Raw genomic sequence first — 23,874 nt, forward strand, 5'->3', positions numbered from 1 at the left:
CTTTTTTAAAGAATAAATCGGCTAACACGAAGACTGACTGATCAAGACCAACCTTTAATCTCCCGCCAGAACCCAAACCAAACTTAAACCAACTAGAGCGCTTACCATTTGAATGGAATTTTCGGAAATTCCGGACAGAATTCAAATGGAACGGTTCATCCCGGTGGAATGTTTTCGGAAAAAAGGTGATACCTTTCGAGGTATTCCCTTTTTCTCGCTTTGACCGGAATGCCCGGAAATTTCTGTACCATTTGTCCACAATTACAAGTGCCAGAGAAAATAGACTGCTTAATTTGTTTTTCAACCGGAACAACCCGTTTTCCCTGTAAATGATACGGCACATTCCCATTTTCTTTTTCTAAGTACAGAACGTGCAAATGGTAAGCGCTCCTAGATGCAGGGAGGGTGCTGATACTACAGACAGCTCGGCCCTAGTCTCACAGCTGTCACACGGAGAACAGAGTATCACGTGATCCTTGAAGAGACTCTTCGGAATGGTATGAACTTATGGCGGATTGCTGCATTCGGGTGTGGACTAAAAGTTGTTGATTCTTGACTGAAACTTTTCTCATTTTCGGTCAATGTTAACAAACAACACGAAAATAGCGTAAGCCCTTTTGTGGAAGTAATTTGTCGCCTTGTGAAGTGTAATGGCTCGCTTAAAGTCTCGTCCGCTTCAGCGCACGACGAAACGGAAATCGCAAGATCGCGATCGCGTCCACCGAGAAAGCTTAAGAACGTCTTCCAACAAGCGTCCGAGACTTCAAAGCCCGGCAGAGCGACAACAGCTTGTGTCTAAGAAAACAAAGAAGAAAAAAGGTACAGATCTTGATTCGTTGTTTTGGAGCGCGTTAGTGCTTCGATGCTTGATAAAGTGGAATTGTGGAATGTTCCGAATGTTCGATCGAAGGTGGCCAAACAATAGATTATTTGTCGCCTTGTTTCCTACTGCTCGACAAAACAAAATAAAAGGGAATGAAAGTGTCGAGGGTACTCATCTTTCGTGTCACTTGAATCGGATGCACTTTGGGTCTGGCTCTCTTTATCCGAGAATTATCGAGAATGAAATGAAATTTTGAGCAATACTGGGGCATTTACAAACTTGCGACACGCAGAGGGAATGAGTGGGGGGGGGGGGGGGGGGGGGGGCATTGCAAAAATAATAGACATGTGGCTTTGGTATGATGCAAAGATTAAGTTATTCTGCTTTGGGATCGAAGTAGTTTCCGTCCTGGCTAAATTGCAGAATACCCTGCAACTTATTTGAATTTCATTGGATAAAAATAACCTTTTTTGTATTCCAGCTTGTACTTCAGAGAATGCCGCCTAGGGGAAATGATAGTGGTGAGATGTTGCGGGGTATTCTGCAGTTGCACCTCCATGCACCTGTCAAAGCTAAACTCCATCCATCAATTTGGATGTGTATGCACATATTTTTTTTCCAAAGGAGTTGTTGAGTGGCGCATTGATGTTTGCTTTACCTCTCAGTAAAACTAATTAGTAATTGTATCATTCCAATACATTGAAGGATGGACACTCTGCAAAAAAAAAAGATCACACAGTACATTTCTTTTCCATGTTGCAAACGCAGATTTGTTGTACCAGTAATACAATGTACATGAATCCCTGCGGTATGTCTCATCCTGAACTCTCTTTTCAGCTAAGATTCTTCAGAAGAAACCTGAAGATGCTCATCTCCCCCCTGAATTGCGCAAAGCAGGGCTAATGGCCCACATGGCTATACCCAAGGGCAAATGTTTTGGACCATTCAGTGGAAGAATCATGAGCAAGGGAAAATCACCTGATAAAATGCACTTTTTGGTTTTGCAGGTAAATCAGTATTAATTATTGGAAGGGTGAGATGGGGTGGGTTGGGCTGGAGCAGGAAGCCATCATTTTAATAATAATAATAATAATAATGATGATGATGATGATGATGATGATGATAATAATGCAGTGTTGGGAGCTTTGAAGAAGGAACCAGACATAAAGACTAGAAATACACATAACTAAGAGCAGGAATAAAGAGGATCCACAAGGACTGTAAAGTTACTCAAAAGAACATTGTATTTGATTTTCTCGAGGGCTATCACACCCTACTGGAGCAAGAAATCCATTCTTTGACAGCAAACTGCCAGAGGCACAAAATCTTATTAAAAAATCACAAAAATGGATTTTATGCCAAAACACAGAAATTGTGAAAAAGTTCTATAAAACCTTATAAAGAAAATGTAAATAAATAAGTCAGAACACACTGACAAAGCCTAGGGGCAAACCCACATTGTCAAGTGTAAGTAAAAAACAATGGGAAATTGAAATAAAGGTGCCATAATAATAATATGATTTGCCACCCCCCAAAATATCAGAAGAATTGACAGGCAGGCGGGCGGGCGGGTGGGCAGTTATCAAAGTGAACAATGTAACATCAGCTGTAAAAACAGCCCTGGGAATTATCACACAGACACGGTTGGTGCAATAGTTATAGCAGACATCCCAGGGGTAAAGCAGGGGGCTACACAGAACATCAGATAAGAGCCATTTTGAAAACGAATTGAAGGAAAAATTAACCAACTGAAAAAAGATGTGAGTGTGATATAAAGGTGGAGAGAGGAGTCCATTGAAGAAGGAACAGAAAAGGTTAGAGAGGCTATATATAAGAGCAAAGAAAAAGGGTTTAAAGTGCCCATAACGTAAAAAAATATGGACTTTGGCAAAAGAATTTTTCGATTTGAACGAGAGGCAAATTTTCTATGAGTTTTTGAAATCCTACTTGTATTTGGTACACCCCTTCGGCTGGTCAGGACTTCATGGGCTCGCTGTGGCCTAGATTCAGGAATGCTTGTTGGCGTGGGTCCTGTTTTCTTATCGATCAACTCCAGGGTATTGCGCTGTGATCGTTTTGGTATTTTTCAGTAAATAAAAAAATCTATTATCGAGGAAAGTCCCTCTGAATCCCGAAGTGAATAAACTGAAGATTTCAAAACAAGAATTTGAGGCGACTAGTTGCGGTCTTGATAAGTCAGCCAGCGCTAGCACTGAAAGCCAGAACTACGTGGAACCCAACGTGGAAGAACCATTAGCAGACGAGAAATCGCTACAAAACTACAGAAAAGAACAAGAGGATAAGGAAGGTCCCACAAGGGAATTAAATTAACGCTTATGTCTGTGCCTGTAAGCCAATATCATCAGTTTTCAACGATCTTTTCATTTTGCTGTCCATACAATGTACAATACTGGAAGTCATTCTTTTTGCAGTGAATCGAATCTAGCATGTACAGTGACAAAGTTTTACCGGGATTCCAGTTCTTTCTTTTTGCCAAGACAAAATCTACGGCTATTTTTCCCTTCTTTTTTGAGCTATTGCATTTTCCAAGTTGAAGAAAGAATTCCTATGCATACTTATTCTTTTTTCAGCATCAGCTCTGTTGTTGCATCGAACGGTAGTTAACACATCTTTCGGGCATTTTTTCACATCAACTCCTAAATCCTCATGTTCTCCAATCACATGTTCCTGAATCTAGGTCATAAGTTGAGAGAAAACTTGAGCGAGTGGTGTGCCAAAGTGGCGGGCAATTTGAACGCCCTTAGAAAATTGTAGAAATTCGCCTCTTGTTCGAATAGAAATTTTTTTCACAAAAGTTAATTTTTCAATATGGACTTTCAAATAGGATAATAAAAATTTTCACGTTATGGGCATTTTAAAAGGACAGCTTAAGAATTGAAGCAAAGAATAAAGGGGAGGTCAGTCACTGTAAAATGATATACAGATTGAATGAAACAATATGGGCAAAACCACCTTTTTCAATCAAATCAATCCAAGTTTTGCAAGGAATTAGATGGCCAGCAAAATACACAAAATTTAACACCAAACAAAGATGAGCCAAGGAAATTTTGGTTCGAGATCTGGGAGAATAATGTAGTCTACAGCAACAGTGTGGAATGGATTAGCGGGGTAGAGACTGAGTTAAAAAGGGATAAGGAGGAAGATATCGCCATAACGACTGAGAAAGTCAAAAACAAAGTACATGTATGCTGAATGGCAAACTGGAAAGCTCCAGGGCTATTGGATAAAGAATTTCCAAGGCTTACATTGCAGAATAGCTAACCAACTAGATGAGTGTATGAGGATGAGGAGAGGATGTGTGCCAGGATGGATGACATTTTCGGGGATAACTGATCATACAATGTGCCGGTACTTCCAATATTTAGTTCTGATTTGTTAGGGTATTGATTTGAAAATGATGAGCTAACAAGAAAAAAAAGGGAAATTGGGCTCCAACGACATCCCCTTAGTGTCAGGGGACAGAAAATGTTGAGCATAGCAATGCCCTGTTAGCCCAAACCTTCCCCCTCCCCCCCCCCTTCCAATTGCTGGTCCCTTATTTGTTGCAAGGGAATAGTTAAAACTTGTTGAAGGGAAAGCAATCTGCACACCTTGACTAGCTTTGCTGTTTTGTTGGCGGAACGGGTCTGTAATTTATTGATAGTTAATTTTCATTTTTTGCTTCAGTTGGCAGACAAAAAAGGAAAGTCACATTTCTTCCATGCCCGCAAAAGTGAGAAAAATAAGTGTTCTTGGCTTAGTCGTCTTCAGAGTGCAGCATCAGAAGAAGAACAGAATATTGTTGCATATGAATCTTCCATGAAAGTCTACCTGGAAGCTATTAAAGACATTGCTGAAGGAGAGGAACTGATGGTGTTGTTTGATGACTCATTTAGAGGTCTGTGTATTAGGATGTGATGTTTGCATACACTTTAGCATTTGCTAAATTAAGTGTTGCCCTCAAATAATTACACAACAGTTACAAACAAAAGTGAAAACATTTTGCAAGGCCCTCAGTGTGTGCTAAGTTTATTTTTTCATCAACTTGAAGGCAGAGCTTGAGTGTCGCAGGCTCTACAGTATGTAACGCAACAGTCGGTCTTTTCAAATTTAGTTGGTGCCTGATGCAAGTCGTGCACCACCTACATTGTATTTCACGTGTTTGCGTCGCATACTTTTTCTTTACTCATACTTTGAAGAAAGTTTGTTGAAACTACATGTAAATAAATAAAGAGGCAGGTTCCACCTGTCAAGTCGCCCTAATCCTTTTACATCATTTCCTTGTTTCATCTGCAGTGAGCAGTTGAAATAAAGATAAGAGTGGCCTGCAATAAATCACTGCTTTTTGGGTACTTAAAATGCTCCCGAACACACCTCACAACACCAAAATTTTCAAATTTTCCATAGAGTAAGCCCCCCATTCCCCCAAGCAGGTAGGAAAAACCCACTCCGACTCACACCCTCTGCCACACATTTTAATTTGAAAACCCTGAACAGTAGTTGGAAGAATTTGCTGTGGCCTAGCTTATTTGGTCATGTTTTTGAGCACATGTAAATTTTTGGGTTTCGCTTCAATTTTTTCACACTTGACGTTGGTTTTGGATGTAACATGTCAATTGGACTTAAAATATATAATCTCAGAGAATATTTACAGTGTTTACGAAATATTTTAGGAAATATAGGGCAACTGACACCCAAAACTCCCACATGAGCAAAATGTTCTCAAAATCTGAAGAACTGTATTACTGGGTCTTTGCAATTCAATCTAAAACTAGAGTGAGAACAATCTAGTCACCCAAAATTTAGCTGCTAAAAAGACAGTGTGAACATTCCAAAATATAGTTGTTTACAGTATGTTGCCTTTAAGGATTAACTGTCCTTGAATAAGTTCAACATTTGCAGTGAAAAAAAAATGACATGTACTGGACTTGATTTCAGGTCCTTGTGTTAAAAGCAATCATCTTTATTGATTTACATGTAATTTCTGCCTTAATTGTGGTTTTTACAGTGTACTTGAAGTCTATGTCAATGAGAATGACTGCAATGAAAAGTAAAAGTTCCATTGACATTTTAAACCATATGGCACCCCCAAATAGCTAAAAATATATTATATATTTCCTGGTCCTTAATCCTCTCTTGCTGTCTTCCAAAATTAGAAAATGGACCTACCATGGAAGCTGTGCCAAGTGTCTCCTACATTACTGATGAAAGTGGTGGACGAATCGCTGTCGTTCCACTTGACAGAAAAGTTGATGAGTCAAAAGTTTATGTTAATCCAGTTGATGATAATGATAATGACAATGATGATGGAGTAGACAAGGACGACGGCGATGATGACAGCAGTAATGATGGCAGTGATAGTGAAGGAGATGAGCTTTACAAGGTAACGGAGGAAAGTTGTGGCGAACAAGACACTGAAATGGAAGATGATAGCAATGGAGATGATGATGATGATGAAAATGATGATGAAGATGATGATGAAGATGATGATGATTTTATTCCAAACAGTCTACCAAAGTCTACCAAAAACACTATTAAGAGGAAAAGGAGTTGTGGTAATGACATTGAGGTGTTGGAGGAAATCATCGTCAAAAAGAAGAAAAAGCAACCAAAGATCAAGGAACTGACTGTCATTGGTCCTGAATGTGAAGCAAGTAAGACAATTTCCTACCTGTGTAAAAACCTGATGCGTAGGATTTTTTGCCTAAACAACTCTGACTCAAACATTTAATAGGGCTCTGTATAATCTTTGCATCTTAATATTTATCAATATCCCTCCACCTCAGGACACAGGTGATCGTGGTGTTGAGAAGAAAGGAGAAAAAAAATCTTGAGTACTTCTTTGAGTGTCCTGTCTTTTTTTAATAAGCTTTTCTTTGTTGATGTTTCTGACAGTTCTTTGGTATTAAAGCTCCTCCTGCTCCCCAGAATGTAGGTGATGTTTCTTAGCAAGCCTAAGCAAGAGCATTGTTGTCTTGGATGTCGAAAATTGTTGACTTTTACCTCTTTTAAATCCTGGGAAGGGGACTCCAGCTGGCCACGGGTGGGGTGATTCTCGTATCTATCAGGGATCCGGTATCTTTAAGGGTGTCTAAAGGTTTTTGGGCCACCAAAGTCTAAGATGGTATCTTTTAGGGTATCTTTTTAAGATAATAACATGTTACATAATAATAACGGCAACGACAGCTTTTAAATTTGCTTTTATCGTTTAATTATGTCCAAAATATTAACATGTACCTTACCTTGTGGTATCTTTTAGGGATAAAAATCTTATGTTGCCACGCCACCTTATGTAAGACTCCGGTATCTTTTAGGGGTATTTTTGAACATTTCTGACGATAATTCCCGCTTTACGATATATGGGCGTACCTCCCTGGGGTTTTAAATGCTATGAACCTATAATGCCAAATACAAATTTCTTTGTTGTGCAAAAATAATTTGAAGCTGGAATGCAAAGCAGTTTGTGGTGATATTTAACAATTATTAATATTATTCACCTCAGGCTCGGTGAATATCAGTGAATAAAAACTCAGATTTAAAGTTTTAGAATAATTACATAGGTGATTTTGAGATTACATGTATTTGGAAAATAGGAATTTTTTTTAGACAATAATACTAATTTCTTCATCTGTCACCTTCACCAAACGGCCTGTGGCAATTTGGAAAAAAGCCGCTTAGCTGATTATTGCATAATAATCACGTCAAGTGCAACCAGTCAGTGCAGGGATCAGTAATCATCTATGTAATGAATGCGTGTGTCACACAAGTTCAGCCATGACACAAAGACAGACGACTGACTTAGGCAGTTCATTACAAGGAAAGTGTCTGAGGAGAAAGAAAAAATGTTACAGCTGCTGTGTTTTACAATGTTGAGATCAAAGTTTTATTCAAGACAAATCTTGGTGGCTTCAAGTCTGCATGCAGTTCTTGTATCTCTTCACCATAAAATTAACAAGGAAGGACAACTGGAAATACGTCTGTCAGGCATACTGAGTGGCTTTTATGTTATTTTTTCATTGAATCAATTAAAGGGATAATTAAGTTTCTGTGGTGTCTTGTTTCCAGACGCGGTCAAGTACTGCTGTGCCCACTGCTTGGAAGAGTTCAGAGAGAAAGAGAAAGCCCTAGAGCACAGTGCTGCCATGGAATGTCTTTCAAAAGAGTTCCAGTGCAGCACATGTACGCTGGAGTTCACAAAAGCCTCTTTGCTGCAGAAACACCTTTGTGGAGGAAAACCTATGTAAGGATTCTTAGAGCGGTTTTCAAATGAACGAAAGTAATTACTTTGGCTAATCAAAAAGGACGGAGACACTCGAGTAAACCAATCAAAACTCGAAGTAATTACACGTAGCCGACATCGTAAGCGCGAGAAAATGTGCACGCGCGAGCCACGATTGGTTTTGGTTTCACTTCTGATTGGTTGAAAAAGTGGCGCGATAACTTTGAACCAATCACTGAGTAAAGTAATTCAAAACCAAAGTAATTCGCTAATTACTTTCGACACTCAATTGAAAACCGCTCTAATGTTTAAGTAAATGCTAAGTTAAACTTTACTTGTCATAATTGAAAGATAGAACGTTATCACCATCCTGCAGGACTTAATTTATGATCATCGTCATCATTATTGCGTTACGGCAGTTTCACTGTTCCTTTCAGGAAAAACTGCTTCTCAACTTGTGCGTTTGTGACATAAATAAGATCCAAAGGAGAAAGATAATAAATTAATTTTAGCATGGCAAACTCTCAGTATCAATATCTCTCAAATATCTGGTGAAACTTGAACAAAAGCGAAATCTCTTATTGCTGGTTTTATGTGAGTTACAGAAAGGAAAACAGTTTAGGTAGACAGAAACAAAATAAGACTGTGCATTGCCACCTTCCATATTCATTTAGGAAATCGTATGTTAGTATTAATTCGGTTACTAGTTTACGTAAATGGTAGAAATACTGCCGAGGGGAAGGGAATACTGCTTGCGGTAGTTTAACGGTGGTTTTTTGCATTTATATCATTAATAAGAGAAACAGTTTTTGCATCAGGATGGTCCTTAATTGGCAGTTTGGGCTTTTCGACCGTTAACTAAAAACTGAATAAAACATCCTTTGGGTTTTCCGTGTTCTACCGAAAACATTGTGACATTATCCTTCTTCTGGTCTTTAAGTCACCAAACTATACTTGGATCGTTTATCCAGAGGTAAATATTTCGGCGCATTTATTAGGAAGATAACTGATGCCCTTGACATAATCAACGTATAATTGTATCTCTTAACTGGTTATGTAATCACATTCGGGTTTTTATTGTGCTAAAGTTCTTTTTGATTCCACTCTTAACAAAATTTTTACGAGGACTATCGTAATTTTCTCTCTGTTCAGCTGTAAAATTTGTGATGAAGAATTCGATGAAGTTGCGCAACTTCAAGCTCACGAGAAAAACCCTCCAGCAGATCATCTGCCAAGGTAAGTAATAGTTTTTTTGTAGAAACCGTTATCTCTATATTTTCCGCGAACTTGAACCGCTCTCAGTGTAATGACGCTTTATGTTGCATTTGTGGATGTTTTTTTTCGTGATCACAAATATCATTCACTGTAGCTTCTGGAATTTACCTCATCGCGTATAAATGTGGCTGCTATCTAACAGCACCCTCTGTTATCCATTTCTGCGCCGTCACCGCTGAGAAATCAACAAGTCGGCTTCAGCACGTGGCGTTTCAATCAAAATGCAGTGACTGATTCACAGATCTAGCTTATGAAACTTCAATCGATCAACTGATGTTTTTGAGTAAAAGAAGGACTCACAAAGTTTGCAAAATTAAGGAAACAAGTGACACTGATAAATAAATTGCCGAAACTTACCATTTTATCCATTTAACGAAAAAGGAGACGTTTTCAGAGAAAGTTACACAAGGCGTTTGGGCTTAGCGTTTGATGGAGGTTATTAGTTTTCCAAGTTATATAGAAAGTGCCGGTTTTATTTTCTCGCCACGCGAGCACGTGCGTCCAGACTTTGATCTCGGAAGCTCATTTTTCCCGCGTGTTTTCGCACACTTCAGAAGAATGAAGCGGATTGACTATTGACGATAATGCATGCCTCCCACGCGTGCTTTATAATGGCTGGATGTTCTCCAACTTTCTTATTTCTGAAGAGCTAGTTTACGTCTGGCAAATAGAAGTATAACAAATTTGCTACAAAATGCATCATTCGATGCACGTCGAATGGTGCTGTGTTTTCAGGAGTCAAACGAATTTAATTGTTGGGTTGAATTTCAGTTTAGAAAGTTGGCCCGTGGACTTTGACCCCATATAGCTTCATACTGTAAAACAATACATCCTTTTTTATGGTATCAAAAATATCACAAAGTTTCTATTTTTGAAGTTTTCCTGTTCATAGCGTGATTGTAATGTGTATTCTCTCCTCCCAAGCCGTTTACCCTTGGAAAAAAAACTGGGTTTAATAAAGTCTTCGCGGTCTTGTTGTTGTCAATAGAGAGCTTTAGATGCTAGAACGAGAACGACTACGACTACGAGATTTTCTCATAGAACAACAGTGAGCACGCGCAAACCAGCGTCATTTTGGTGGGAAAAACGTGATACCGTCGTCATCTTAGTACGAGGTTTTGCAAGAATGTCGTCGTGTCAAAACACGTCAACAACACGGTTGCAGTTTTGGCATTTTTTGATCAGCAAAAAGGTTAAGTTATCAGCAGTAACAATAACTGAGCAACCTACACTGCTAATAAAGAGTAAGGTAGTAAATCTTCCGGATTATGAATCTTCTAAGTATTTTCGCTAAAACGGACAGTCAAATCTCGTACTCGTTCTCGTCCTAGAATTTAAAGGTCTCTAGTGTTGTCGGGCGGGTAATCTTCAATTTAGCAGTTGTCGGTGTTATTGTCATTTCGTAACTCTCTGTGATTCATCCGTCTGCTTTAACTTGAATGGACCTTTGAACAAACGCCGCTATAAACCGGAAATTGTGCCAGACCATGGCAGCATTTTAAGTAGTGAGTTTACGAAACGACGACGACAGCTGCGCAAATTCGATAGTAATGATCGGTCAAAAGTTGAAAAAGTGCAGCACACATTTTATCTCATATTTTTGCAGTATTCTGCATAACAACGACGTGAACGAGATGGAATAAACGCGAAAAAGTAGTGCAAAGTTACATTTTAAGGTGAACTCTCGTCGAAGTCGCTGTCGTAGATCCTAGCGTGTGGGAGATCGTAAAAAGGGTGTATATGATAAACAAAAACCGGCTTGTAATGATTTGACAGGAGCCCATTATCCCTGGATTTTAACGGTACATATGGGCCGTGTTTTCACGACACCCGTTGTCTCGCTTAACATTCCTGTAAGTGGTTTGTTTGCAGACTTCGTTAAGCGACTTAAAAATGATACGTGTTTTCACGGGTAAGATTAATAGAGGAGAGAGAGCACGTGCCAATTCAATAAGAGAAATAAAAAAATAGCTCGCCTGTTGTATGTCCGATTTAAATAACCGCAAGCGACTCCTCAATGGCCGAAAATAATTGCCAACTCGCTAAGCTACCTGGTTTGGTGGCCTAATTTCCGACTCCGCCTGGAATAGACCTTTTCGGCTTGTACATTTTGTTTTCCCAATACACATCATGTGATAATACTCAGGAGGCTTGGTCCTTTGTTTTGTTCATTAAAAAGAGTGCATGCCCTCATTTTAATGAACAAAACAAAAGACCAAACCTCCTGAGTATTATAACATGATCTGTATTGGGAAAACAAAATGTACAAGCCGAAAAGGTCTATAGCAAGAGAACTGTCGTTAGCTGTTCGTTCCCACCACAAGGGCCGGGGAACGCCATTTTCTTTGGGAGCTTATACTTACACGGACTAAGTTACAGATGTATAGGACAACTGTTATCCCGGATTGAAGTTACTGTTATATCATTTGGTATTTTACTTTGCTTGCGACCCTAGACGATTAGGGTGTATCTACCTAACGAGGCCAAAGATAAAAAAATGGGTGAAGTGGGTAGGGGACTGTGGACAAGTGAATTGTTTTTTATGTAAGAAAGTAACGGTTTGGCCGTTTCATTACATCGATAATCTTATAACGTTATGAGTTAACGGGTTTTCAATTTCAGGTGTGCGAAGTGCGATGTGCAGTTTCCAAACCAGAAAGACAAGTGCCGGCACGTTCGCGCTAAACACAGTTCAATAGAAAAGCAAGCAGAATGCCCCATCTGCCACAAGACTTACAACAAATCCTACCTCAAGGAACATGTGATAATTCACAGCCAAAGTGATGCGCTGAAGTGCCAAGAATGCGGAAAGACGTTTTCATCCAAAAGCAATTTGAATAAACATCGTAAAAAACACGCACCCGGGTATACACCGAAGTCATCTAAGCAGCGAGAGAAGAAATTCATTTGTCCCGAGGAAGGCTGCGAGAAGACGTTCGACTCACAACATGCCCTGAAGGTTTGTGTTTAGAGGAGTGTTCTTCAAATTTCGAAGCACAGCTGAAAACGTAACACTGAGAAGAAGAAAAAACAAATTTTTCGAGCCTCCAGTAGGAGTTCTAAGTGTTAGCTTGCTTTTTCGAGTTTCTTCGGCCCGAACATATTCCGAGTGGGAACCGAGTCCGAATTGCATCCGAGTCCGATACTTCCCTCTTATTAGGTGAGATGCTACATAACGCTTTACTGAACTTCCACTCATCAACGGTTGAGAGCCGTTGAATGACCGATAAGACGATCCTCATAGTGACTAGTGTATTCAAATTATATACAGCAGCCAATAACAACAGTCGCAGAGAAAAAATCAAGTCGATCGATTCAAAGCGAACTGTTTTAGGCAAGCAAGCACTTCAGCTGGCGTTAGGCTTCAATACATGACACAAAAAGTCCATATTATTTTGTATCCAAATATCCACTGAGCGTGATCAGGCAAAATAAATAAATCTAGATGTAAAAGTTAACCATGCTTAGAGCCCTGCCGTCTCGTTTGAATATTGATATTAGATGTAAAACTGAGTTAACCATATAGCGCTGCCGTCTCGTCGGAATATTGATATATTGTACATGGCTTGCTGACTTTGCTCTTCCTGCATGTGAATGTGTCGCAAAATTTTCTAGGCAATGACGAAAGATAGAAATGCAAAAGTGAGCCTAACTGGGGATTACTTTCCACACTCAATTTATGAGTATTTCAGTCAGCAAAATTAGAAAGAGTTTTCTTCCCAGACCTGCTGTGCTCGGTTGTTCGAAAGCCGATTAACTTAATCCTGGATTAAATTTTAATGTTAAATTTTAATGTTACACTCACTATGGGTGAAGATGATGTTTGAAACATCGAGACATGTTCCTTAAACTCAAAAGTGTGGTTGTATTTTAATATTAATCCAGGATTAGCGTAAGCTTTTGTTTCATGTCCAACTTTTTGGTGAAAGTTTCTTGTGCCTATTTTTGTTTTTCAAGATTGACTTCTTCTAACGGTAAAGTTGACTTTACCGTCGTATGACTAAAACCACTGTAATTCATGTGACCAATCACATTAAACGCAAACAGCGCGATCAACCAATCAGAATTCGATTTCCAAAGCACGGGAAATTGCGTGCGTGCAAGGTGCGATTGCTTTTGGCTTTAGTTTTCATTGGTGGAAAAAGAGGCGCGAAATTTGTGAGTAAATCTCTCTGGCTTAGCAATCACTGTTGGATGAGATAAGCAAGAAAGCCTTAGAAAGTTCGATTTCATCCTTGCCTCATGGTTAAACTAATTCAAAGTTTCTGCATCCCGTTGTTGCTTCTACAGAGCCATCAGAGGTGTCATACAGGGGAGAGACCATTCCAGTGTGAACAGTGCTCTTGGAGGTTCACTCAGAAAACACACCTGACCCGGCACATCAAGAGCGTACACGAAAAGATCCCAAGGTCAAAACAGTCGAAAGGAGGCTCTAATGCGCCCGTGACTTGTGATATGTGTAACAAGGTGTATGTCAACAGTCGCGTCCTGTCGGTCCACATACAATCCGTGCACGATGGTTTACGTCCGTATAAATGCGATTACTGCGATGCCACTTACACTCAACGAGGTAAGGGTCGGGTCTGTTGCAAAACCCTCACCCTAACGCTCATCTCTGAATTAAATTCCTATCCTTTAGTGAATTACAACTCCAATGAGAATTTCTATCCTGTATTGAAATGAGTTTTTGTGAGCATCGGGTTGTTATGTGGGAGGTCGTGAATTGGAGGTCTTAAAATAACTGAGGAGAAAGTGCTGCCTTTGTAATTACCCCGCAAATGGTTAAATTTTTAAGTTTCCTCGGATGAGGACTATAAACCGTAGGCCCCGTTTCACAACTTTTCCTAATAATCAATCGACTGTTCGTGAAGAGTAGGAGACCCCGGTGTTGTGGTCAGTCCTCCTTTCACATACATGCGTGGATTGGGTGGGTGAGATCAAATATGAACTGATTGCGGCTGCCAGAGGCGCTTTTACAAGCTGACGTCCGCTCTTACCCTAGAGAAAGAATTGTAAACCGCCCTGAGACTTTGTGATACGTGCAGTACATATATCAAAACCATGTTTCTCTAAGGTCACCTTTGGCGGCACAAACACGCGAGTCACTTCGAGAAGGAAGAAGTACAAAAGAAATACACCAGCGACAAGTTTTGCTGCAATTTTGACGACTGCGAACAAGTATTCGATGCGGAACCGGAACTAGTGGAACACGTGAAGACACACCAGGGGACCACAGACAAGGCCTGTATGTGTAGTGAGTGCGGGGCGACTTTCGCATCGCAACAAAATTTGTGGAAGCATACGAAGAGGAGACACACGGGACCCATGGCCTCGCCTCACAAGACACACCGCTGTGAAAAGTGCGATAAGACATTTTTGACCAGCTATCAACTGGTCGTTCATTTCCGGTAAGATAACAAGTTAGATCAAGTCTTAATTGCTAAAGGGTAACAACAGCAAGAGATGGAATTGAGTTTAGGAGGAAGTGAGGCTGGGAAGATAGTTTAATTTACCAATACTGCTTTTCTTTCTGTAACTTCTTTGACACGTTTTTGTGATAAGCGACCTCTGTTCACGCTTGCAGATGCCATACTGGAGAAAAACCTTACAAATGCGATCTCTGCGGCAAGGACTTTGTTCAAAAGTCGGGTTTGAGGAAACACATCAGGTAATGTCGTGAACTTGTCCGTTGTTTTTCGACGAAGACTAATTATTTAAACCACTTAAAAGTCTAATTTGTCCAAAGGCGCGGAAGGTGCGATTGTTGTAAGGGGGGTGGGGGGGGGGGGAATGTCACGCCGACGGATTGTATCAACACAAGGATGGCTTGATCGAGCTTTTCGTGCATAAACCATCTGCACTGCGTTGGCGAATCTGTGTGCCTCGGCAAACTTGACACCGTTGATCGCAGCTGAGTGCCCCTCAGATCTGGCTGACGTAGTATGTTCTCACGAGTCAGGATTGGTTCCAAACGCTTTGTAAAGCTCATACTTATCCAGTACAACTGTGTAATGTGATTTTCTTCACAATGTGCCGCAAGATGTCCCCTTGAGTCCAAGAGCTTGTATTCAGTTTTCATGTATTCAGCGCGCTTTGGTTAGGGTTCTAGTTGAGGTCACTTTGTGACGCCTACACCAAGTAACGTGAATCTCGTTATCAGGAGCTCATTAAGGGAGGCCTGTATATCCCATACTTGGCCCAGGGGCCTGTTTTTCGAAAGTCCCGAAAACTTTTCGGACCCGAAAAGCCATCTGTGAAATTGACAACCGCTTGTTTTGGGAAAGCCGATCTTTTAACATGTTTTCAAGTTAACAAAAAGAAAAATAACTGTGAAGTTTGACGAATTAAATGCTCTCCGTTCTTGAGTTACAAAGGTAATTGTGACACCCGAAAATGGTCCGTAAAGTTTCGGAACTTTCGAGAAACGGCCCCCAGGAGTCAACGCTTTCCCGAGTAGATTTATTTATAGAACGCCTCCCTTGGGAGATTCAGCAGACCCACCGTTGTAAAAGCCAATCAAAACAGAGTCATGTCAGTGTCGAGGGTAACATGATACATCCCCGAGTATATTTATTTATAGAACGCCTCTCTTGGGAGATTCAGCATGCCCACTGTTGTAAAAGCCAATCAAAACAGAGCCATGTCAGTGTCGAGGGAAATATGATACTTTTCGCGGGAAAAACCTGTTCCTAAAAATGTATTTACTCAGGAAAGGGTTGACTCAAGGAACTTGTGGAGATAGACGCTCCCTTTGAGGAGTTCCTGCGTTATTTATCTGTATTGTACAACTCTCGTGAAGCTTACGTTATTTTCACCTTTTTGCCAGGTGCAAGCGTTGTCCAATGATTGAAGGTGGACCTATTAACAACAAAAATTCCCGGAAGTATGCTTGCGAGCAATGTGGAAAAATGTTTCCAGGCCCCTCAGATTTAAAAGCTCATCAACGTACTCACACTGGAGAGAAACCATACCAGTGTCACGTGTGTGAAAAGGGATTCAGCCAACCAGGGAACTTGACTAAACATGTGAGGTATGTTCACTCAAATGGATGTTATCACATGGAGCAGTTTTACCTTGGCGAATGACCCTTGCGTTTACAGAAAATGGTTGCGTTTACACAGGGCATTGTTACCCTAGTGAAGTACTGTCGGGAAACTGCATTCAGTGAATGTGACAGACGCTTCGCGAGGCAAATATCCTGTGGTAATTATCCTTGAGTAAGTGAAAAAAATACACGAAGCGCCCGTAACAATTTACGTGTTAAGATTAACATGCCCAAGGTACAGCGTCCAATTACGATGCTCCGTTCGATATCAACACGTAAGCACGATACTATTTGCCGCCACTGAACTGTGCCGCATTTCCAAACCTTCACAAATCACGTGTCACTGCTCCTGAACACAGTCAACTTAAAGTGGCTGTGTCACGCAAAATGATGTAATTTCATGACACCCAAAATGCCCAAAAAGTAGACTGAAACATTGAAATGACCCGCACTTAAATCTGTTGAACAAAAAAAAAAAACAGCAAAAAGAAAGAAAACCATGGATGAACACAAATGGACAAGATTGAAACGGATTGCATTTGGGTAATCTTGAAAAAAGTTGGCCCGACGTTTTTCAAGTTTATGGCAAATCGCTTGGATAAAGGCCGTTTTTGCTCAGAATCATCTTCGTGAGGTAACGATGATTTTATCAGTAAAAGAAATCCACATTACCATTTTCTAGTTTTAAAGTCGTGATTAACTGAAGATCTCCCCTAAACACCTTAAAATAACGTGACATAGCCCTTGAAACTCGAGTGTGCTGTACCGCGAAGGAATCGCAATCCGTTCAAGATTCAAGTTACACTCTACCTTCTAAACTTGTTCTTTCACGAATCATCTGTCAGTTGCGCTTGTGATTAGCCAACTAGTGTTGCTCCCGCAAGTTCTGTGATTGTTTCATTGGCCCATAAAGCCCTTGTGTAAGAGGTCAATTAGGTACATATATTCAACAAATATTCCATGAGGGCGCGTTGGATATGAGGTGGTAAATAGCCAACGAGGCGCGTAGCGGCGAGTTGGCTATAACCAGTCTCATATCCAACAAGCGCGAATGGAATAATTGTTTTATTAAATATCTTAAACTCCAAAAATTTGGAAGTACGAAATACGAGCGAAAAAAGCGAGAAAATCCGAGCGAAATCGAAAAAAACTTGCTGAAGATGTGTGATACCTTGAGGTCAGACAGACGTAGGCTCATCAAAAAAACATTTCTTGACTTTTCGCGTACTTCTAAACGTCGGAATTGATCCAAACTTTCCACAAAAAAAAAGTTTGTTTTCTTTTTTGGCTTTATTCAGAGAGAAATTTCGCTTTCCGGCGAAAAACGTTTAGCTTAGCAACGTTCAGCGCCATCATTTACCATATAAGGTCAAACTTAGGTATATGAGCTGATAACCGAGATTGAGTGAACCAATCAGAGCACGCGAAATGCATCATCCGAGGTTGACAATTTAATAAGTGTAGGAAATCGTATGAAATCGAGTGCGTTTCGTGATTGATGGGCACAAGTGATGTTTTGAAAGTTCTCAAAATTGCACGAGCCGTAGGCGAGTGCAATTTGAGAACTTTCAAAACATCACGAGTGACCATGAATCACGAAATGCACGAGCAGGTTCATACGATTTTTTATTTATGATATTCTCAACAAAATTACTCAAGCGCGCTACTTTATGCGTGCTCGTTATCTTCCAGTTTTGGGTTTAGTTTTCTTTCAGTCGCCCATGTTTGCCAGACATTCAACCAGGTCTGTGTAGCTTTCAACGTGTTTTTGTTTTTCGCATTTTCTTTAACTTGCTCAACGATGTTTTGGTTTGACAAAGCAAACCGACTATCAGCCATTTTTTTTCACTTTGGTGTTCAAATTTGGCGCTTCCCGGTGTTTCCATAGCAACTTTCGTATTGCACTCTATAACCAATTTAGGCATTCGCTATTGGCCAATCAGAAACAAGATATTTTGTTGAGTATATAATAAGAATTGTTATCATGGGAAAGGCCATTTACCTTGGTATGTTTAACTGCACCAAACTCAATTCTTACATATGGTAGACTTAAATTTACAGAAAATACCTGAATTTGACGGTACATTTTGAAGCTTAGAATTACAAAGCCAAATAAGTTAAACGTTAAACATCAAGCAAATGGGCGGTTGGCGGAGGATAAATGGTTTAGGGACTTGAAATAACAGTCACCTCTACCAATCGCTGCAAAACAAAGTTGTGACGACAGCATTGCCAAGCACGGGAAGACATTGTGCCTGTGTCAAGCGCGGGAAAACGCTGAATTGGTGCCAAAGCACGGCTAGTAAAATCCAGAGCTATCCATTGACCGATGCAGAACGCGAGAAAACATGTGACCGGTACGGAGTTCGGTGAAAACCGGTGACTGTAGCGCAGAAAATCACACTGATCTCATGAAAGACTGGAAGCACAACAAAATCGCGGCAGCTTTCTTGTTGGGACCACCTTAAGAGCTCAGCTTAAGAGTTTACATTTATAGGAACTGGGAACCCATAAGCAGAGGCCAACAACTCCAATACTAGGTGTATGTAGCGGCACTTTTACAGATCAAGCCATTTTTAGACTAGTTCTTAAATAAGATTTGGCTTGGACGACTGACCATTCTCAATTCCATGGTTTCGTGGGAAAATAAATAAATAACTCGGTCGGTGGAAACGCCGTTCGGTAAATGCAATGAAGTTGTACGCTTCTAGTCATTGGCTCCTTTAAAAACAACTTTCGAAGTTTTTATGCATGGAGTGATTTTCAATTGAGTGTCGAAAGTAATTAGTGAATTACTTTGGTTTTGCATTACTTCACTCGGTGATTGGTTCAAAGTTCTCGCGCCACTTTTTCCACCAATCAGAAGTGAAACCAAAACCAATCGTGGCGGGCGCGCGCACATTTTCCCGCCTTTTCTGTCGGCTACGTGTAATTACTTCGAGTTTTGATTGGTTTACTGGATTGTCTCCGTCCCTTTTGATTGGCCAAAGTAATTACTAGGAGGCTCCGTTTTACCCATAACTTTGTCTTTACGTAGCTTTCACGGCGAAAGTGCTCTCAGCAAGATGACGCCGCGGGCGTCAGTGACTGTAGGTTATTCGATCCAGACTTTTTTTAGATCAGTTTGGAAAAACTCATTACTGGAGTTTTGTGTTAAAGAAGAAGAAATTATATCATTTTCAGGTTTGTTCACAATAAGGAACAGCGCCCCAAGGAGAAGATCCGAGAAAAGAAATATTTCTGCAGTCTGTGCGGAAAAGCTTTCTTATGTCCCAGTAGCTTGGCCATGCACTGCAGAACACACAGCGGTGATAAACCGTACTCGTGTGAACAATGTGGACAAGCGTTTGCTCAGGCGGGGAATCTGAAAAAACACGTCAAGCGCTGGCATGAAAACGGTGGAGAAGGCAAGCAAAGGTACGAGTGTGCCGGTTCATGTTTGTTACGGCGGTCAATATACTTGGAAAAGCAATACCGATTCTTTTCCGTTAATACTTACGCAACCTCGTTCCCAGAGCCCACGTGTCTTTTGGTCAGCACCAAGGCGCGTCGTGGCGCTGACCAAAAGGCACGTAGGCTCTCGGAAAGAGAAAAGTAAAGCTCAGTCTGAATATAAGTATGTTGGTGGAAATAGACGGACAGAATAAACGGGCTCGAACGAAGATTTGTTGTTTCGCTTTTTGTCGCTGTTTTTGCTCGTCATTTGTAAAACCGAGAATCCCTTGTCTTCAATTCTTTCTTTCAGTGACAATTTACTCAATTTCTTCATACACTCGCCACCATACTCACATGTAATTTTAAAAAATTCTAGGTTTAAGAACTTTTTTTTGGTGATGAGAGGGAGGTTTTTTTTTATTATAATCATAATCAGCATCATCATCGTTATTTTGTTCTTCATAAATAGGGTTACGGACACGTACACACAAATGGAGAAAAATAGACGATTTAGGCAGTCAAGAGGTCTTAAAGTTCTTTGATTTGTAAATGATGATAGAGAAGAGGCAGATTGGCTATCCAACCGCTAAAGGAAAATTTTCCATTTAGAAAACAAGTGTGAACACGTGTAGTTGCCAAACGAAGTTAGGCGATTCGTTGGTAGAAAAGAAGTGGATTGTCTATCCAACCGCTAGAGGAAAATGTTCCAGTTAGAAAACAAATGTGGACATGCGGAGATGCCGAACAAAGTTAGGCGATTTGTTGTGGTTTGTACTTTGCGGTTAGAGTGGCATGCTCGAATTTTTAAAGATAACACGACATTCAAGTGTTCAAGAACTTTTTGGGTTGTTTTTCAGGCGAAAGAAATCAAAAGAGAAAAATGGTAACATTGAATCCACGGATGCCCATGGGCAAATTGAGCCACCAGTAGACGAGTGTAGTACCCAGACCCAAGGTGCTGGCCAACATGAAGGAAACACTGTTCATACAAGTGATACTAACACATCAGTCTCGCCTGCGATTTCGAGCTCTCTCCCGGCCCAGGCAATTCAGGATACACAAAACACGTGTACTCCCTTGAATACTCCAAGCCCTCTCTACGCAGCCACAGCCACGCCGCTCAATACGGTGCTCCCAAATACCTCTCATAATGCCACGGTGGCGTCTCAACGAATACCTATTTTGTTTGGCTTCGTCGCACCGCTAGAAACCAACACGGTGCCCACCTCTCAGACCCCCGGAGCCACGTCAAGAACCCCATTGGAGCAGAGTGATCACTTGAATCCCACCAACGCCGGGATGGCGATGAATGCCCCGCTGACCGCCCCACTGAGCACTAACCTGGGTTCATTGACTGCTCAAGAACTTCAACAAGTTGTCATATCCAGGATGTTGGCATCTGAAAACACTGACAACGCCTTTGTGCCTCCTAACCTGTCGGGATTTCCAGCTATCTCGCCTCCGCGACCACAGGTTCTTCTACCGCATGTACATTCCCTTCTCACCCCGACAGGGGTAAATTCTGCCGGGGAGGTGACCGTTTGGCCTTTCTCTTCAAATAGTGGCGTGTTCCAGCAGTAAAGACCTGTTCGGCAGATGGGGGTACGCACACTGCATCCTCTCTCTACCTTACCCCTTTATCAAAGTTGGGGGAATTAGGGGAGGAACCAGGGGCCCGTTTCTCGAAAGTCCCGAAAACTTTCGGGCCCGAATAGCCATTTGGGAACCTCCCAACCGCTTGGTCAGGAAAGCCGATCTTTTAACATGTTTTCAAGGTAACAAAGAGCAAACTGGCTGTGAAGTTTGAGGACTCAAATTCCCTCCGTTCTTGAGATACAGACGGAATTATGACACCCGAAAATGGCCCGTAAGGTTTCGGGACTTTCGAGAAACGAGCCCCAGGATTTTTTTAGAAGGGAGTGCACCACTAAGAAACAGCGTAGCTGACTGGTGACGTGTTTTTTTTGTTTTGTTATGGCTTTTTTTTGCAGAATACCAGTTGTATTACAAAACTGCAGGTCATCTCGGGGGGGGGGGGGGGTAAGGGAGAGAACTTGGGAGAGTGGAGGTAGTTGTTTTATAGGGTTCTTAACGTTTTCGAACCCCTCCGCTCTCCATGCAATTCTATCTTCGCGCCGAAGGGTGATATCCCGCTATCCTAGTTTTTAACTTTTCTTTCAAGATGCGTTCAAGGCTAAAGTAGTCAATACGTAGATAGTGAGGTCAGTTTTTGCCAGAAAGTTTCCCGTAGCTCAAACACTTTTTTTTATAAAGTGGGCTGTATGATTGGACTCCAGCCGCATGATAGTTAAATGTGACCACGAGAAATTCGAATTGGTCTCGAGAATTTATGTGATTACTTAATGGGGTCATTTTACTGATTGATTGAAACAGATCACAACATTTCTCAAATTCAAACTTTTACAACTGAGATTATCGGTGAAAAGTCCTTCAACTGTAAATTAAACTTGGAAGCATGCGGTTGCAATTTGCACTCGTACAACAAATTTGCAGTTTTCATGTGTTACATGAAAACTGCACTCCTTTTTTAGCCAATCAGAATTATGTATTTTTTTAGAATAAGTAATCACATGATTTCGAGTGCAATTTGGAATAAATAAGAACGCGTAAGTTTTTTGAAAGACGAACAAAACAACGGACGAAGGGCACAATGGGGAGGCTTTTCGGTCGTTTCGGGAGATTTGTCATTCGAACTCGGTCAGTTTTCCGTTCTCATATAGTAATATTTCTTGTTTACAAACATTGACGTCACATTTCTTTTGATATTCAAATTTGCCAACCACGGAACAAAGGAAGTCATTGTTTCAACAGCCAATTAGGTTCTGGTTTGCATATTAATAACAATCGGGGACGTCACCAGAAACATGGCTATTTTCACTTTTAAAAATGTATTGTCCATTAAGCTTATTCTGAAGGTTGCAAGTAGCTCTAATTTTTTAGCCATTTTGTTGTGTTCGTGTGCTGCTGCATTGTACACGTTTTGAAGTTCTTTTTAGTATTTTTTTTTAACTGGCGTAGCCAGGTGATCTAATTTTAAGGATCATTGGTTGTACTTTCAAGGTGAATACACCTTATTCCAAAATGGCCGTCATTTAAATATTCTTTTGTTTTTATTCAAATAAGCCCTTGATGTCTCGTTCTTAAGCTTAAAATTCAAAAGAATATTTTATCTTGAACGAGGCAACAAGGGCCAATTTGTATCCGCATAAATCAGCGGCCATTTTGGAATAAGGTGTATGCAGATCACGTTGTTAGCATACGTTTACAGATGAAGGACGCGTCTTCAATAAAATGGTTACATGAAATATCTCTTGCTACTGAAATGAAAACCTTACACCCGTGAAGGTGGTAGGGCATAGAGAAAGGAAACCTGCGCTTATATTTCTCGCCGAACCGTTTCTTTAAAACCGAGAAGGGTATTTTTCCATGGCAACACTAACGAAAATATTATCGGCTGAATAGACCATGTTAGGTTGTACGTTTTGTTTCCCCTTTCAGACCAAATGATGTTGTTCTCAAGGGTATTTTCCTTTTGGTTTTCATAAGTTATGCGTACATATGGACGTGCATACGACGATATTTGAAAGAAACTGTTCTCTAGAGTAACATCACGTGGTCTGAAATGGAAAACAAAACTTGCAAGCTGAAAAAGTTCTCCATGCAATGTTCACTTAAAGCCTGGTTTCACTAGGGACGCCAGCACGAGTGTACGCACAAGTAGCTTCTGCTAAGTGGAAACGAACGTCAACATAAGCATCAAAATCAACCACGGCATCCGCCATTTTGTTCACGTGCTCAGGCGCGGGGAATCTGGAACAAGTGCTTTAATTGGCCAGACTGTGATTCGTTGATTCATTCATCACGGGAAAATTTGAACGCCCTAATGACCAGCTCCCAACATCAGTAGCCTCGCGTAGTTAAGTTTGTTAGAACGTCGCACCAGCACCGGGAGGTCATGGGTTCAAACCCCGTTGAAGACCTGAATTTTTCAAGTTTATCCACGCAATTGCTAAGATTGCGTTCATAACTGCGAGGATCATAGCTTCACTTGGTTAC

At 40.8% G+C, this 23,874-nt stretch overlaps 1 protein-coding gene and 1 long non-coding RNA gene across 2 annotated transcripts; one reads left to right on the top strand and one right to left on the bottom strand.

The window, feature by feature from the left end:
* Positions 1-483: 483 nt before the first annotated feature.
* Positions 484-23,315, top strand: LOC137969468 (zinc finger protein 271-like). The gene is made up of 13 exons (XM_068815717.1): positions 484-819; positions 1,661-1,830; positions 4,511-4,721; positions 5,980-6,477; positions 7,889-8,063; positions 9,195-9,278; positions 11,940-12,276; positions 13,608-13,887; positions 14,392-14,725; positions 14,902-14,985; positions 16,144-16,347; positions 19,546-19,779; positions 20,655-23,315. The coding sequence occupies exons 1-13, from the start codon at positions 651-653 to the stop codon at positions 21,376-21,378; spliced, it is 3,504 nt and encodes a 1,167-aa protein (XP_068671818.1). The 5' UTR covers positions 484-650; the 3' UTR covers positions 21,379-23,315.
* Positions 6,527-9,739, bottom strand: LOC137969482 (uncharacterized). Its single transcript, XR_011116677.1, has 3 exons — positions 9,675-9,739; positions 9,426-9,492; positions 6,527-7,648 (listed from the first exon to the last, which is right to left on the bottom strand). It is a non-coding gene; the product is annotated as an uncharacterized lncRNA (long non-coding RNA).
* Positions 23,316-23,874: the final 559 nt, after the last annotated feature.

Source organism: Montipora foliosa, chromosome 9, assembly GCF_036669935.1.
Source record: "Montipora foliosa isolate CH-2021 chromosome 9, ASM3666993v2, whole genome shotgun sequence".
Classification (NCBI taxonomy): Eukaryota; Metazoa; Cnidaria; class Anthozoa; order Scleractinia; family Acroporidae; genus Montipora; species Montipora foliosa.

Bases quoted from the DNA above. Each gene is read 5' to 3' on its own strand.
- LOC137969468 (XM_068815717.1), top strand. From the start codon at position 651: ATGGCTCGCTTAAAGTCTCGTCCGCTTCAGCGCACGACGAAACGGAAA. The intron at 14,986-16,143 runs GTAATGTCGTGA...CCTTTTTGCCAG, and splicing joins GGTTTGAGGAAACACATCAG to GTGCAAGCGTTGTCCAATGA. The intron at 16,348-19,545 runs GTATGTTCACTC...TATCATTTTCAG, and splicing joins AACTTGACTAAACATGTGAG to GTTTGTTCACAATAAGGAAC.